This window comes from Medicago sativa, chromosome 8 (assembly GCF_051527215.1).
Source record: "Medicago sativa cultivar Bolivia chromosome 8, Bolivia_mono, whole genome shotgun sequence".
In the NCBI taxonomy this organism is placed as follows: domain Eukaryota; kingdom Viridiplantae; phylum Streptophyta; class Magnoliopsida; order Fabales; family Fabaceae; genus Medicago; species Medicago sativa.
The window spans coordinates 86018916-86030952 of record NC_140756.1 but is presented as its reverse complement, the minus strand read 5'-3'; the positions used below and the strand labels follow the sequence as shown (position 1 = coordinate 86030952).

Here is a 12037-nt window from a genome sequence, read left to right as displayed (position 1 = left end):
CTCAAGAGTCAAGACCATTTAGCTAATTACTACTGTCCGTATACTACCAAGATCTTAAAGAGTATGGTTTTACAACATAGTGCTTGTTTGGGTTGGAGTTTGCAAGCACAAAAGCAAGTTTGGGGGATTTCCAAAGCAAAAACCACCGTGATTTTTAAAAGCTAACAATTGAAGCTTTTAGGTTAACAAGGGTTGAAAACGTGGTTTTATAGAAAGCGTGGGTTGGAAAAGCTGAGGCAAACAGGCTAATAGTACTTGCCATGCACTGCGTTTATACACACACTCCTCCTCTCTAATATTTCCAAACCTCCCGATGTGGGACTATTTTTTTGCATATATTTTGTGTAAAAGCATTCAAAAAGTATTAACTTTTTTTCCTCTCTCTATTGTTAAAATTATCGTTGATATTTAATCAAATTAGTAATAATTCCTATGAAAAACATACATAATTATTAAAAGAAGCGTGTAATAAATTAAACATTATCAAGCTGGTTCATGAACCAAACGAGTCGAACTATACTCATTTCAAGTTCAACTCATTTATTTAACGAACTTAATTTTTAACTCAAATTCGGCTCATTTGGTTTATGAACAAGTTCAACAAATCATTTATCGAATCGAGTAACGAGTTATTTTCAAATTGGTTTTGTTCATTGTTAGCCCTATATACATCACATATATCCTATATCAAGTAAAGACTTTAGGATTATATAAAGCTACTGTTATATCTAAAAGTTCTATTTTGAAATCCCTTTGAGAATATAAATGCCGTAGAAAAATTACGCCAATCCATTGATATATGGACTTAAGAATAATTTGATTAATATGTTGGTAGAATGATTACGTCAATCCACTGAAATATGGATTTAGAATAATTTTACTATATTGGTAACTACCTGAAAGATGAACATGTTAGTATAATAATTTTACTAAATTTTTCTTATTAATTTTACTTAATAAGAACAGTTGGTTGGAAGATGAAGTTGAGACACTACCTCCAGGCAATGGTTCTCAACCTGGTTTTAACTATGGAGGCAGTGACTTTCCGACCCCACCTGACAGATTCAATTTCAGAAGAATGTGATCATTGTATCTTGTACAAAAAATATATTTTGCTGGGGAGAAGGTATGTTGCATAAGCAAGGAACCGTGACCCATGGCAATGCGGAAAAAGTTTATGTTTTAAATCCGGTGGCGTCTAGGGTGAACCATCTATTAAGTGGTAAAAGTGAACAAATGTATCTTCCTTTCCCCCACCTTCTCTTTCCCCCTGATATCATATCTCTCCCAATTTGGTAATGTATAGCACTCCCTCAATTGAAATAGTGTTGTATTGCAGATTAATAGATCATTTCAAAATGGCATATATCCTACATCAAGTAAAGACTTTAGGATTATATAAAGCTACTGCTATATCTAAAAGTTCTATTTTGAAATCCATCCACTGATATGTGGACTTAAGAATAATTTTATGGAGTAATAAATAGCATATAGACGAATATGTTGGTAGAGTGGTTACTGTTAGTTTTGTTACTAATTCAAGTTTAGTTTAGTGATAATCATGTTTAGGTGATTAATCACAGTTTGTTTTAGTTTGTTTTGAAGTTTGTTACAAGTTTGTTAGAGTGTAGCTAAATAAGGGTTAGGGTTTGTTACATTGCTTGTGCTTCAAGCTACCTAACTAGTTGTGTATATAAGCTACAATTCATTGTACATATTTTAGAGATCATTCAATAAACATTTTACTTTCATCAATTCATACTCTTTCTCTTCTCTTAATTCCTCTCAAAACTCATAATACCCCATAACCAGAAACTGCTTCTGATATAAACTGCTTCTGATAGAAAACTGCTTCTGGTTTTCTGATTGCTTGTTGAACAAGCTTGCTGCGCTAACAAATTGGCATCTAGAGCCTGTGGTTGCGATCAAAGGGGTTAAACAAGATCTTCAATCACGCAATTGCAGTAAGAAACGCTAAAGGAATCACCATGAACGGTAGCAGCAGTTTCAATACGCATCCTCCAATTCTTGAAGCACGTAATTGGGAACGATGGAGTGCTGTGATGAAGAACCTGTTTGGTGCACAAGATTTGCTTGAAATTGTGCAGAATGGTGTAGAGGATTTAGCTGCGAATCCCACTGATGTGCAAAGGAACGCACACAAGGAATTGAAGAAGAAAGATTGCAAGGCTTTGTTTCTGATTCAACAAAGTCTTGATGAATCCAACTTTGAAAGAATCTCAAAAACTGTTAGTTCCAAGGAAGCCTGGGATATCCTTTCAAAGTACCATGAAGGTGATGATAAGGTGAAGGTGATTAAACTTCAATCACTAAGAAGGAAGTTTGAGTTGATGCAGATGGAAGATGATCAGAAAATTGCTGAATACATCTCCAAACTTATCAATCTTGTGAATCAGATGAAGGCTTGTGGGGAAGCAATGACAGATCAACAGATTGTTGAAAAGATCATGAGGACTTTATCTCCAAGATTTGATTTCATTGTGGTAGCAATCCAGGAATCAAAAGATGTCAAGACATTGAAGATTGAGGAGTTGCAGAGTTCTTTAGAAGCTCATGAATTGATGGTTTCAGAAAGGAGCAGTGAAAGATCAATTCAACAAGCCTTGCAAGTTCAAACTATCAAGAAGGATGAAAATGATAGAAAGAATTCCAAGAAAGGGAGGAAAAACCCTAAGGGAGGAAATGGATCTAAAGGCAAAAACAATGGATCTGAAAAGGGTGAATCTTCAAAGGAAGGAAATTCGAATCAGAAGAAGAAAACTGATAAGAAGAAGATTCAATGTTTCAAATGTGAGAAATTTGGGCACTATGCTTCAGAGTGTTGGTCTGGTAAAGGAAAGCAATCAAAGAATGATGAAGAGGAGGCGAAAATTGCACAAGATGATTCAGATTCAGAGTCATTACTCATGGTGGTTACAACAACCAGTAATGAGAGCTGCAATTCAGAAAGTTGGTCCTTAGATACTGGTTGTTCTAATCACATGACTGGTAACAAGACATGGTTAAGGCAAATGGATCTTGGAAGGAATAGAAAAGTGAAGCTTGCAGATCATAGAGTCTTGGTTGCAGAAGGAATGGGGAATATTGCTGTTGAAGGGAAGAATGGAAAAAGGGCAATAATTGAAGAAGTTCTCTATGTTCCTGGTATGCAGTGCAATTTACTAAGTGTGGGTCAATTCATTCAGAAAGGATACTCAGTGGTTATGAAGGATAACACCTTCAAACTGTTTGATAAAGATCAAAGGTTAGTGTTGAAAACTCCTCTTGCAAAGAATAGAACTTTTCAGACCAATATGAAAGCTGTGGAACTGAATTGCTTATCAGCTATGGTGAAAGATGAAGATAGCTGGCTCTGGCATTATAGGTATGGTCATCTCAATTTTAGAGGTCTTAATCATTTGGTTGATAAAGAAATGATACTTGGTGTACCTAAAATTGAAATACCAAACACTGTCTGTGATACTTGCTTATTGGGAAAGCAACCCAGAAATGCATTCAGTTCTAGTATGGCTAGTAGATCAAAGGAACCACTTAATGTTGTGTATTCAGATGTTTGTGGTCCTTTAGAGGTTCCTTCATTAGGGGGCAACAAATATTTCATCAGTTTTGTTGATGAGTTCAGTAGGAAACTCTGGTTATATTTGATTAAGGCCAAAAGTGAAGCATTTGAAATGTTTCAGAAGTTCAAAATCTTAGTAGAAAAGCAAAGTGGAAAGTCTATTAAGATTTTAAGGACTGATGGTGGTGGAGAGTATACCTCAAAAGTGTTTGAGAAGTTTTGTGAAGACAATGGTATTGTGCATGAAGTTACTGCTCCATACACTCCACAACATAATGGTTTGGCTGAGAGAAGGAACAGAAGCCTGCTTGACATGACCAGAAGCATGCTCAAGCTGAAGAAGATGCCTAATACTTTCTGGGGAGAAGCAGTAAGAACTGCAGCTTACATCTTGAACAGATGCCCCACTAAGAGACTTGATCAGATTCCTGAAGAGATATGGATTGGTTGCAAGCAGTCAGCAAAACACTTAAGAATGTTTGGTTCACTATGTTATATGCATATCCCTGATGCAAAGAGAAGAAAGCTGGGAGACAAGAGTGAGCCTATGATATTGGTTGGTTATCATGAAACAGGTGCTTACAGATTATATCATCCTCTAAATCATTCAATAGTGATTAGTATAGATGTTAAAATCTGTGAAAATGAAGCATGGGATTGGAATAGGAAAGAGAAGAGTTCCAATCATACAATTCCCACTGTAATTGTAGAAGATGATCAAGCTGAACAAGTTCAACTTGATACTAAAGTTCAACCTGAAGTGCAAGCTGAAGAAAATCCAGTCATCAGAACTTCAACTAGACAGAGATTTGCTTCAACTAGATTAGCTGGACATGAAGTCACTCCAGATAATTTAGTTAATGAAGAAGGGGAATTTGTGCACTTTGCACTATTAGCAGATGCTGAACCAATCAATCATGAAGAGGCACTGAATGAGAGTGTGTGGAAAGATGCAATGATTGAAGAGTTGAATTCAATCAACAGAAACAACACATGGGAACTCACTGAATTGCCTGCAAACAAGAAACCAATAGATGTGAAGTGGGTTTTCAAGTTGAAATTGAAACCAAATGGTGAAGTAGCCAAGCACAAAGCAAGACTAGTGGCTAGAGGATTCATGCAGAAGGCTGGTATGGATCACTTTGAAGTATATGCTCCAGTAGCAAGACTGGAGACTGTGAGATTGATAGTGGCTATAGCTTGTGGCAGAAACTGGCCAATGCATCATCTGGATGTAAAATCTGCCTTTCTAAATGGTCCCTTGGATGAAGAAGTATATGTGACACAGCCACCAGGTTTTAAAATCAAAGGGAAGGAGAATATGGTGTATAGATTACACAAAGCCCTCTATGGATTGAAACAGGCACCAAGAGCTTGGAACAAGAGAATTGACAGTTTTCTTGTGCAGCAAGAATTTGTCAAATGCAAGTCTGAATATGGTGTTTATGTGAAGAAAGGAAATGAAGGTAATCAACTGCTCATCTGTCTATATGTTGATGACCTGATAGTGACTAGTAGTGATGAAGCTGAGATAGAAGCATTCAAAACTCAGATGATGAATGAGTTTGAAATGTCAGATTTAGGAAGATTGACATACTTCTTAGGCATGGAATTTACTGAAGATGCAGAGGGTCTGGTGATGCATCAAAGGAAATATGCATCTGATATATTGAAAAGGTTCAATATGAATGACTGCAATCCATCATCATCACCTGCTGAGACAAATGTAAAGCTTGTGATGAATGAAGATGAAGAAATGGTGGATCCTACATTGTTCAAACAAATTGTAGGGTCATTGAGGTATCTATGCAATAGTAGGCCTGATATTGCATATGCAGTTGGTATAATCAGTAGATTCATGAGTGAACCAAGAGTATCTCACCTGCTTGCAGCAAAAAGGGTGATGAGATACATCAAAGGGACACTGCAATATGGTATTCTATTTCCTAAAGGCTTGAATGATTGTTCTATGGAACTGATAGCATATTCTGATGCTGACTGGTGTGGAGACAAACAGGATAGAAAGAGCACTTCAGGGTACCTATTCAAGTTCTTAAATGCTCCAATTTCATGGTGTGCTAAGAAGCAACCAATTGTAGCATTGTCAACCTGTGAATCTGAGTACATTGCAGGATGTATGGCAGCATGTCAGGCAGTCTGGCTGGATAATGTACTCAAGGAAATGGAGATAGAGGTTAGCAGACCTATAACATTGTTCATATAAAACAAATCTGCTACAAGCTTGGCAAGAAACCCAGTTCTGCATGGGAGAAGCAAGCATATAGAGGCCAAGTTCCATTTTCTAAAGGAGCAAGTAAACAAAGGAGCACTGCAGATTGTTCACTGCTCTACTGAGCTGCAGCTTGCAGACATATTCACTAAAGCTTTGAAGGTTGACAGGTTCATCAAGCTCAGAAGCTTGATTGGAATGAAGGAAGTGGAAACTTGAATTAAGGGAGGATGTTAGTTTTGTTACTAATTCAAGTTTAGTTTAGTGATAATCATGTTTAGGTGATTAATCACAGTTTGTTTTAGTTTGTTTTGAAGTTTGTTACAAGTTTGTTAGAGTGTAGCTAAATAAGGGTTAGGGTTTGTTACATTGCTTGTGCTTCAAGCTACTTAAGTAGTTGTGTATATAAGCTACAATTCATTGTACATATTTTAGAGATCGTTCAATAAACATTTTACTTTCATCAATTCATACTCTTTCTCTTCTCTTAATTCCTCTCAAAACTCATAATACCCCATAACCAGAAACTGCTTCTGATAGAAGCAGCTTCTGATAGAAAACTGCTTCTGGTTTTCTGATTGCTTGTTGAACAAGCTTGCTGCGCTAACAGTTACGTCAATCCATTGAAACATGGACTTAGAATAATTTTACTATATTCTTATACTCCCCGTGTCCCAGATTAACTTAACCAAAAGCTCATTTCACACATATTAAGAAAAAAGTATAAATGAAGGAGAGAGAAAAATAATTTTAAGTGTTTTTGTTAAGTATTGGTGCATTCTCCACTATCATAAATGCAAAGTGGAATATATTGAATTGGGAGTGATGAAAGTAGTATTAATTAGAGTTATAAAGGGGAAAAAGTAATTAATATTGTATTGGAAAGTGAAATGGCTCAGTTATTTTATGACACTTTTTTTTTGCAATTGACTCAGTTATTATGGGACGGAGGGAGTAATATTGATAACTACCTGAAAGATGGACATGTAAGTATAATAATTTTACTTAATTACTAGATTAAGTTTATTGTTTGCAAGTTTTAGTTCATAATTTTACCTAATTACTAGATTAAGTTTATTGTCCGCAAGTCTTAGTTTATGGACTTAAAACGTCGTGATGAGGGTTGAACACGACTCCTTCACCTATATGTGTGAGTTTCAATAGTTATTTGTCATTTTGTTTATCTAAAAAATAAAGTGTGTGAGTTTCAATAGTTTTGTCATTTTGTTTATCTAAAAAAATAAATTACCAAGACAACAAATCATGTTAAGTAACCTATAACAAGACTTACCTAAAAAAGAGTGATCGAATAAGATTACTCAATTTTATGATTTTTTTTTCTTTTTCCGAGTGGTCTATCGGTTAGAAATTTACATTTTAAGATGAACGAGTGAGGAATGTAGAGTTTGAACCCCGTTCATGCATGTATAATGTAGTGTCCCTATCAACTAGGTTAAGCTCATGTGACTACTCAATTTTATAATTTAAGAAAGAAATGAAGGAATGAACTTACATCCTGAACTTGACAGGGTTTCCATAGAAAGCGGAAGGGGTTTTCATCTTCAACCTTCTCAATCAACTTTCCCAATCAATATTCAATGATCATGGGAAACCGATGTTATCCTATGTTCGGTTGATTTGCTTAGGAGACATATTTTGCCTAATTCTGATGTTAATTGTTCAGTTGATTGTGGTTGCATGAAATATAACAATCATTTATTTACCAAGTGTAATTTTTCGGAGAACTTTGAACTTTAATTTCTTGTTGGTTAGGTGTCTCAACGGCTCTTCATGGAAATTTACATGATCACCTTCTTCAGTTCGGTGAGCTCGGCAGCTTTTTTGTGATTTAGGTAATTTAGAAGGAAATAAATGGGAGAATTTTTAAATATAAGGTTGATTAATGAATATGACGGTGTAATGTGTTGTTACGTCAATTAATGAATATGACAACATATTTATTTTAATACTCAATCCGGTCCTATTTATAAGAAAATGTTAATTTTTTAGATTCATTGTGTAATTAATGTATCTTGTCTAGAATATAGACCAAATACATCATTTATACAATGAATAAAAAAAAATCAAATGTTTTTTATAAATAGGACCGGAGGGAGTAGTTAATAATTAACGTGACCACACATTACACCATCATATTCACTAATTATCCCTTTTAATTATAATTAATGTTTTTAATTTGCTAAATGATTGGTTGGAAGAAATAACTCATTTATGAGTGTGTTTGTTCTGCAAAACAGAAAGTACTAGACAGAACATCACAAGATAGAACAACACCGGCTCTCCTAGGGTTTTTGTGAGCTAGGGTTTCGCTTGCACCCTCCTTTGGGCAGCCGCTATCTCCTGGGCCGAATTCTTCCTGGTGTGAGTTTGTTCTTCATCTGATCCAGGATCTAGATGCTTCCTTTTGTTCCTATTTATAGCCACCCTCATGGGTAAACATATTCATCACTTACAAACCCTAAACAGTCGTAAGATTCATATATGCCCTCAAACCTTAGTGCTTTTTGTTTCCACGTTGTCAACACCATTTCCTTGTTTTTCACCATTGTTTCCTTGTTTTTCCTTATTACTATGGATCCATCTGGCCTTAACCTTGAAGGACTAACCCTAGCTGATGAAGGTTTAACTTTAAACCTAGCTACTGAATCTGCTAATTCATCCATCCTTGAACATTGTCTGATTGGTCGTGTTTTGGCCGATAGACAAATTAAGTTTGCTTACTTTGCTGAGAGAATGGCCACCACCTGGAAACTTGTCAAACGAGTGAAGATCCTGCAATCTGAAGGGGATCGTTTCTTGTTCCAGATCCATCACAAGATGGATGCGGCTAAAGTAATGGAGGAAGGACCGTGGCTGTATGATAACTTCCACCTTGTGGTGGATCTCATCGCTCTTGGTGTTGTCCCTCGCACCGTTGCTCTGAATCACCTTGATATGTGGGTGCAGGTACACGGCTTACCCTTTGGCTTTATCCAACAGAGGGTAGGTCAAGCTATTGGCCAATATTTGGGAGGAATGATATCTTATGATGGTCGTAATACCATTCACAGCTCCTATATGCGCATCAAATTCAAGATTGATGTTACTCAACCTCTGAAAAAAGAATGGAGGGTTCGTGTTAATGATGGAAACTATGTTCCAGTCTTGTTCAAATACGAGAAACTGGGTGTCTTCTGTTACCGTTGCGGTTTGCTTGGTCATACTGATAAAGTATGCCCTGATTTGTTTGAAATAAACTCTGATGATGGTGTGCACCCTTGGGGCCCTGAACTGAAGCTTAGTGTTCGTCGTGTAGGTATTGCAGCTACCAACAAGTGGTTGCAGGACCCTATTCCAGATGTTGTGCCTAACACTATGAATGCTGCGGGAGATGGACAAAATTCTCAAACAAATGCCTCTGATGATTCTTCAGTCAATCTGTCACATCTTGATGGTCGTTTGCATGTTGTGCATCAGGAAATTAACTCAATCAAACAAGGTTTTCTGGTTACTCAAAACATAGTAATGACTCGAAATGGAGCATGTTCTAGTTCTCAGACATCTTTTCCTATGCTTACTTCTTCTTCTGCAGGTCCTTTGTCGCAAGTGCTCTTACCTCACAAGCCTCTTGTTCTTGGTTTGCCTGCTGGTCAGATCTCTATCACAGGTGCTACTAACCTTGCTGGTGATAGTGAAGTTGAAAACATGGAGACAGGGTCTGAAATGCGTAAGAGGAAGCGTCAATTGGCTATTTATTCTTCTGCTGCGCCTAATGATGATGGTGTTTCTGTTACTGATAGTGGGACTGCTTGGGCTAATGTAATAGGACCAAATTTTAGTGATGGGGGGGAAAACAATATGAATGTAATCACCAATCCAATGTATGATGAATTTGTTGTATCGGCGGGACCTGCAAACCAGGTCTGCTGGGGTCTATAAGTCTCTTAGCATGGAATTGCCGGGGTTTAGGTAGCCTGAGTGTGATTCCTGATTTAAAATACCTAGTCCGGCGCTTCAATCTGGATCTTCTATTCTTAAGTGAGACACTAGTCCACCGAAATAAAATTGATGTTTTTCGTTATGTTCTTGGCTTTGATCATTGTTTTTTTTGTTGACCGCACCGGTAGAAGCGGGGGGTCTTGCTTTTTTCTGGTGTTCTTCTATAAATTGTAGTCTTGTTAATTATTCAAATAACCACATCACTGTTGAAATCATTGACCCTATCCTTGGGACTTGGAGGCTAACCGGCTACTACGGGTACCCTAATGGGGACGTAGGCAAGCTGCATGGGACTTCCTTCGTACTTTATCTGAACAATTTGCAGGCCCTTGGTGCATATTTGGTGATTTTAATGATATAATGGACAATAGTGAGAAAAGAGGTAGAACTACTCGTCCTCGTTGGTTAATTAATGGCATCCAACAAGTGGTTTTAGATTCTGTTTATCGAATGTGCCGATTGAAGGATATCCCTTCACTTGGTTCAAGAGCTTGGGTACACCTCGTGCCGTAGAGGAAAGGTTAGATCGAACCCTTGCAAATAATGCTTGGTTCAATTTATTTCCAAATGCCTTACTTGAAAATCTTGTTGCTCCAGCTTCGGACCATTATCCAATTTTGTTACATCTCTGCCATGTACCTCGTGCTCATCCGTCTTGTCGTAAATTTCGATATGAAAATGCGTGGCAACTTGAACCGGGGTTTCATGAAATGGTTACTGACTCTTGGCATATAAATTTTGCTAATCCTATTATTTCTAAGCTTGAAGCATGCACAGATGATATGACTAGGTGGAGCAAGAATCATTGTAAAAAGCTGAAATCGGAAATTGAGGACTGTCAACAGCAACTAAAACTTTTGCGTGATGTCAATACAGGTACTATGCAAATGCAATTGCTGGAGGTTCGAAAAAAGATGCAGCGGTTGCTAGCTCAAGACGATGCTTATTGGAAACAGAGAGCAAAAACACATTGGTACAAGGATGGTGATCGGAACACAAATTTTTTCCACGCTTCGGCTTCCGCAAAGAAAAAGGTAAACCATATACTCTCCCTTGATGATAATGATGGCAACAAGGTTACAGACACCCAAGGTATGCAAGTTGTGGCAAAGAATTATTTTGTTGATTTATTTCAGAAACAAAATATTGTAACTTCTCCGGTTATTAATGTTATTCGTCATACTGTATATGCATCTGATAATGACTTGCTTACGGCTCCTTTTACCAAAGCTGAATTTCGCGATGCAATGTTTTCTATGCATCCCGATAAATGTTCCGGACCAGATGGTTATAGCCCAGGATTTTATCAAAAATTATGGAATTTATGTAGTGATGATATATCTTCAAAGAGTGTTGTGCTTGGCTGGATACTGTCCAGTTTCCTCCTGACTTAAATATGACTAATATTGCTCTTATTCCCAAAGGAGATGCGCAGACATCTATGCGCGACTGGCGTCTGATTGTTTTATGTAACGTTTTGTACAAATTGATCTCCAAAGTTCTTGCAAATAGGCTCAAAGTTATTCTACCTCGGTGTATCTCCGACAATCAATCGGCTTTTGTTCCGGGGCGCTCTATTCTTGATAATGCGATGGCAGCAATTGAGGTAATTCATTTTATGCAAACTAAAACTAGAAGAAATGACATATATGTTGCGCTAAAACTGGATATCAGTAAGGTGTATGATCGCATGGATTGGGATTATCTTCGTGAGGTTATGCTCAAAATGGGTTTTAATAATAAGCGGATTCATTGGATAAGCATGTGTATTGAGTCTGTAGATTATTCTGTCATTGTTAATAATGAGTCAGTGGGTCCTATTATCTCGGGTCGCGAACTTCGTCAAGGAGATCCTCTTCCTCTATATCTGTATCTTTTTATTATGTGTGCGGAAGGTTTATCTGCGCTGATTAAGGATGCGGAGAATAGAGATGTTATTTCTGGTACTCGTATCTGTCGAGGTGCTCCTGCTATATCTCATTTACTGTTCGCTGATGATTGTTTTCTTTTCTTTAAAGCAGATGAAAGTGAAGCTCAAGTAATGAAAAATATTCTATCCACTTACGAAATGGCTTCGGGGCAAGCGATTAGCTTACCAAAATCTGAAATCTTTTGCAGTTGTAATGTGCCGGAGCCTTTGAGAAATATCCTTGCCTCTATTTTAGGGGTACAAGTTATTCTTGGTACGGGTAAATATTTAGGATTACCCTCTATGATTGGCAGAAACT

The 12037-nt window shown here is 37.2% G+C and overlaps 2 protein-coding genes across 2 annotated transcripts in view; both read left to right on the top strand.

Moving 5' to 3' along the window:
* LOC146902652 (importin subunit alpha-2-like) overlaps positions 1-12037 on the top strand; it is a 29747-nt gene that overhangs the window by 3659 nt on the left and 14051 nt on the right. The gene's annotated exons all lie outside the window — the stretch shown is intronic.
* LOC146902655 (uncharacterized) lies at positions 8403-11203 on the top strand. The gene is made up of 3 exons (XM_085737155.1): positions 8403-9741; positions 10135-10191; positions 10275-11203. Exons 1-3 carry the CDS (start codon positions 8403-8405, stop codon positions 11201-11203), a joined length of 2325 nt encoding a protein of 774 aa, XP_085593281.1.

What these genes read in the sequence shown, in the direction of transcription:
- LOC146902655 (XM_085737155.1), top strand. Translation starts at nt 8,403, where the DNA reads ATGGATCCATCTGGCCTTAACCTTGAAGGACTAACCCTAGCTGATGAA. An exon ending in TGCAAACCAGGTCTGCTGGG is followed by an intron (nt 9,742 to 10,134) that starts GTCTATAAGTCT and finishes AACAATTTGCAG; the next exon opens with GCCCTTGGTGCATATTTGGT. An exon ending in GGACAATAGTGAGAAAAGAG is followed by an intron (nt 10,192 to 10,274) that starts GTAGAACTACTC and finishes TGCCGATTGAAG; the next exon opens with GATATCCCTTCACTTGGTTC.